Source organism: Mauremys mutica, chromosome 12 (assembly GCF_020497125.1).
Source record: "Mauremys mutica isolate MM-2020 ecotype Southern chromosome 12, ASM2049712v1, whole genome shotgun sequence".
Taxonomy (NCBI): Eukaryota; Metazoa; Chordata; order Testudines; family Geoemydidae; genus Mauremys; species Mauremys mutica.
Window position 1 is genome coordinate 38,582,691 of NC_059083.1, and position 3,777 is coordinate 38,586,467.

Here is a 3,777-nt window from a genome sequence, read left to right on the forward strand (position 1 = left end):
TGCCATGCGTCTTTGGTCTCCAGGTTGCAGAGGGACTAGGAAAGGGCATGTCTGAGATGATCCATGAATAAACCTGCTCCTTCTTTCACTAAGGAGTCCCTCCCCTCTCAGGTCTCACTCCAGCTGCTGTTCTGCAGTAGCTTCGTAGTCAACATCAGCCTCTGATTAGTGCAGGAATATGGTCCCCTTAAGTTCTCATGCCACTTTCACATATGTGAGGGTCACCATCTAATCTAGGCTGGCACCCGGGGGACTCAACCAGAGACATCTAGGGCCCAGAGTACGAGCTTCTACAGCTTGAGCTGAACAGCCAGGCTGCCTGACAGCTACGGGAACAGCCCCCTATCCTGTAGGTGGAGCACAGAGAGGCCTCATAACACACACTGCCCATGGGTGGGGATTATACAACGACACTGCGCAGCTGCAGAGGTCAAGGGCTTCATCTGAGTTGGTGTCACCTCTCCCAGCCAACAGGACAGGGCATCACAGACAGTTGTACTAATACAGCTCCATGGGCTCTACTGGAGACTAGATGGTTCTCTGCCATTGGCAGAGAATAGGAGAGACCGAGGGGCACCAGTGCCCGAGGCCCCCTTAATGGCAGGCAAATGATTTAGTTACACCAAGAAAATCCTGGCAAATAACCAGCACCACAGGCTGCCGAGGAAAGTGAACAATTTACACCACCACCCCTATGGTCCCTGCCAATTTGACCAGGGAGGAAATTCCTTCCTGATACCCACATGGTGATCAGTTAGACCCTGAGCATGTGGGCAAGAACCAGCCAGGCAAGAACCCGAGAAAGAGAGAATGGCTCGGTGTCAGGTCAGAACCCTGGCACATCCCGCCCAATGTCCCATTTCCAGCCAGGGCTGCCCAATGCTTCAGAGATTTAAAAAAACCTCCCCGAATACACTGGGTCAGGGGCAGGAATCCTTTCCTGACCCCTGACAGTGGCCTGATGAATCCCTGAAGCATGAGCTTTTAGGAACATAAGACATGCCCTTCAAGTAATCCCCAGTGTTGCTGAGCTCTGCCCCTCACCATCACAAGCAGCCCCGTCATACAATCCCACTCAGACATCTGTTCAGTTCTCTCTTAAAATGAATTTTGTGATTTGCCCCCCACAAGTCCCATCGGGAGGCTGCTCCAGAACCTCACCCCACTGGTAGTTACAACTTTTTCTGTAATTTCTAGCCAGTCTCTCCATCTCTCACACGACTGAATATATACATGAGCCAGACTGACATAGGCTGGCTCCTTGTCCCCCTCTCGTGGTTAGGCCATGAATGGTGGTTTATGAGACAATGGACCCACTCCCGAGATAGTGGCAATGGATATACAGCTCCTTTGGAGGAAGTAGGTCAGATGCTGCAAATTGCTTTAGTGCCACCAGAGTCAATGGAACTACGCTGATGTGTTAAAGATCTACCCGAAATGTCTTCTCACCTACCCCAGTCTTACACCAGTCTGACTCCTTTGGTTCCAATGAAGCTGCTCCTGATATATACAAACAGGCAAGCAAGACAACTCCCATCATTGTCTTTGGTGGCCATGGAATGGGTACAAGTAGCCAAGCAGTGTAACAGATATTGTTTTGGCACAGAGTGAAAGTCTGATTCCTCTCTTGCACACAATTTATACCCATTTACGCCACAACTGGCCCAGATTTTCTACTGGTGTAAATCACTCCAGTGGCAGTGACATCAATGGAGTAAATCTGGATTTGCATTGGTGCAACTGAGGTCAAAATCAGACCTGGTTGTGTGCAAGCAGTGCAGTCATGGAAATAACTGACATTAAATGAACAGATACTAAGTAAGCAAACTTTAATTAGAGAAAGACAGAAAATAAATTCTTCAGACATTTTATTCTTGGGTGAAAAATCTCCAACCAGTCAGTCTCCTCAGGGCAGCTTTGATCTCTTTGTTCCTCATGCTGTAGATAATTGGATTCATGACTGGTGGCAATACAGAATAGAGAATTGCCACCACAAGATCCAGAGCAGATGGGGAGCTGGAGGTGGGTTTCAGGTAGGCAAAGGCCCCAGTGCAAACAAACAAGGAGACCACAGTGAGATGAGGAAGGCAGGTGGATAGAGCTTTATGCTGGCCGTGCTCAGAGGGGATCCTGAGTGCTGATTTGAAGATCTGAACATACGACAAAATGATAAAAACAAAACAGCCTAAGACTAAACATACTGTAAAGGCAAGAACCCCAATTTCACTCAGATATGAGTCAGAGCAGGCGAGCTTGAGGAGCTGGGGGATCTCACAGAAGAATTGATCCACCATGTTGCCTCCACAGAAAGATATTGCAAATGTGTTCCCGGTGTGTAGCACAGAGTAGAGAATCCCACTGATCCAGGCACCAGCTGCTAGTAAGACACAAACTCTGCTGTTCATCATGGCCTCATAGTGCAGTGGTTGGCAGATGTCAACATATCTGTCGTATGCCATGACGGTGAGAAGGGAAAAATCCGCTCCCACAAAGAAGACAAGGAAAAAGACTTGGGCAACGCACCCAGCATAGGAAATGGACCTGATGTTCATGAGGGAGTTGGCCATGGATTTGGGGACAATGACAGAGATGGAGCCGAGGTCTACGATGGAAAGATTCATCAGGAAGAAGAACATGGGGGTGTGAAGGTGGTGGTCGAAGGCTATGGCCATGAAGATAAGAAGATTCCTGATTAGGGCTACCAGGTAAATCACAAGAAACACCACAAAGTGCAAAATCTGCAGCTCCTGAAAATCAGAGAATCCCAGGAGAAGGAACTTGGTCACGATGGTTTGGTTGGACATTTTCTTTCTCAGGACATGGTGTGATGTCTGCAGAAGGAGAGAAAAGAGCAAGGGCCAGCATTAGATCAGTAAAATTACTCTCCTTTTTTAAAATCACCCTAATTTCATTGAGTCAGACCTTTAGCTTGTGAAGACTGATGTAATATGGGAATGAGGATGGGGAAAACAGCCCCACTGATTTAAATGGAGTTACTCCTGATTTACACCAGGGTGAGAGAAAGTAGAATCAGCTCATTGGATTCTAGTGGAGTTACTCCTGATTTATACCAGGATGATGGAGAGGAGAATTAGGAACAATTGGTTTTGAGGTATTTGTATACCTCTGTCACCCAGATGTGCGCAATCTCTGGATAACAGTGTATAAATGTTACTATCGTCAGTTTACCGAGGGGAACTGGGGGTCTCGCTGGCCCGATTCTTTTGTCAGGGCACTGCTGTGAATGTGGGGTAAGTTCACTGCATACCATGGAATTACCCCCCATTTAAACTGCTCTAATGGGAGCACTATCTCATAGGGAGGAGACCAAACCCAGCCAGAATTACGCAGTAAACTCAAGTCAGGAATACAGCTCAGGAGTTCCGATGTGCCGTCCCCCATTTTAGCCTGTTTTCCACGCTTGCTGTGGGAGACAGACCTTCTGGTTCCCCTCCTGATACTCTTACCACTCAACTCAACACCCTCCCAGAGCTTGGAAGAGAACCCAGGAGTCCTGACTCCCCGTTCACCCCCTGCTCTAACCCACTAAATGCAACAAGCCTCCTGGAGATGGAAATACAGGCCAGGAGTTCTGGCTCTACCCACTGGACTCAACTCCCTCCCAGAACTGGGAACACAAGTGAGGTATCATGACTCCCAGTCCCCTCCACAAACCCATATGGAGAGTCATTGGGCTAGCAAATGTGCGTGAGAGTGATTCTCCAGAGTGGTACTTGGGGCACCCGTCTGGAAAAGCCAAGTTCAAGTCCCTGCTCC

General features: G+C 48.3%; 1 protein-coding gene across 1 annotated transcript; it reads right to left on the reverse strand.

Moving 5' to 3' along the window:
- Positions 1 to 1,868: 1,868 nt before the first annotated feature.
- Positions 1,869 to 2,672, reverse strand: LOC123346777 (olfactory receptor 14A16-like). Its single transcript, XM_044984238.1, has one exon. It carries the CDS (start codon positions 2,670 to 2,672, stop codon positions 1,869 to 1,871), a length of 804 nt encoding a protein of 267 aa, XP_044840173.1.
- Positions 2,673 to 3,777: the final 1,105 nt, after the last annotated feature.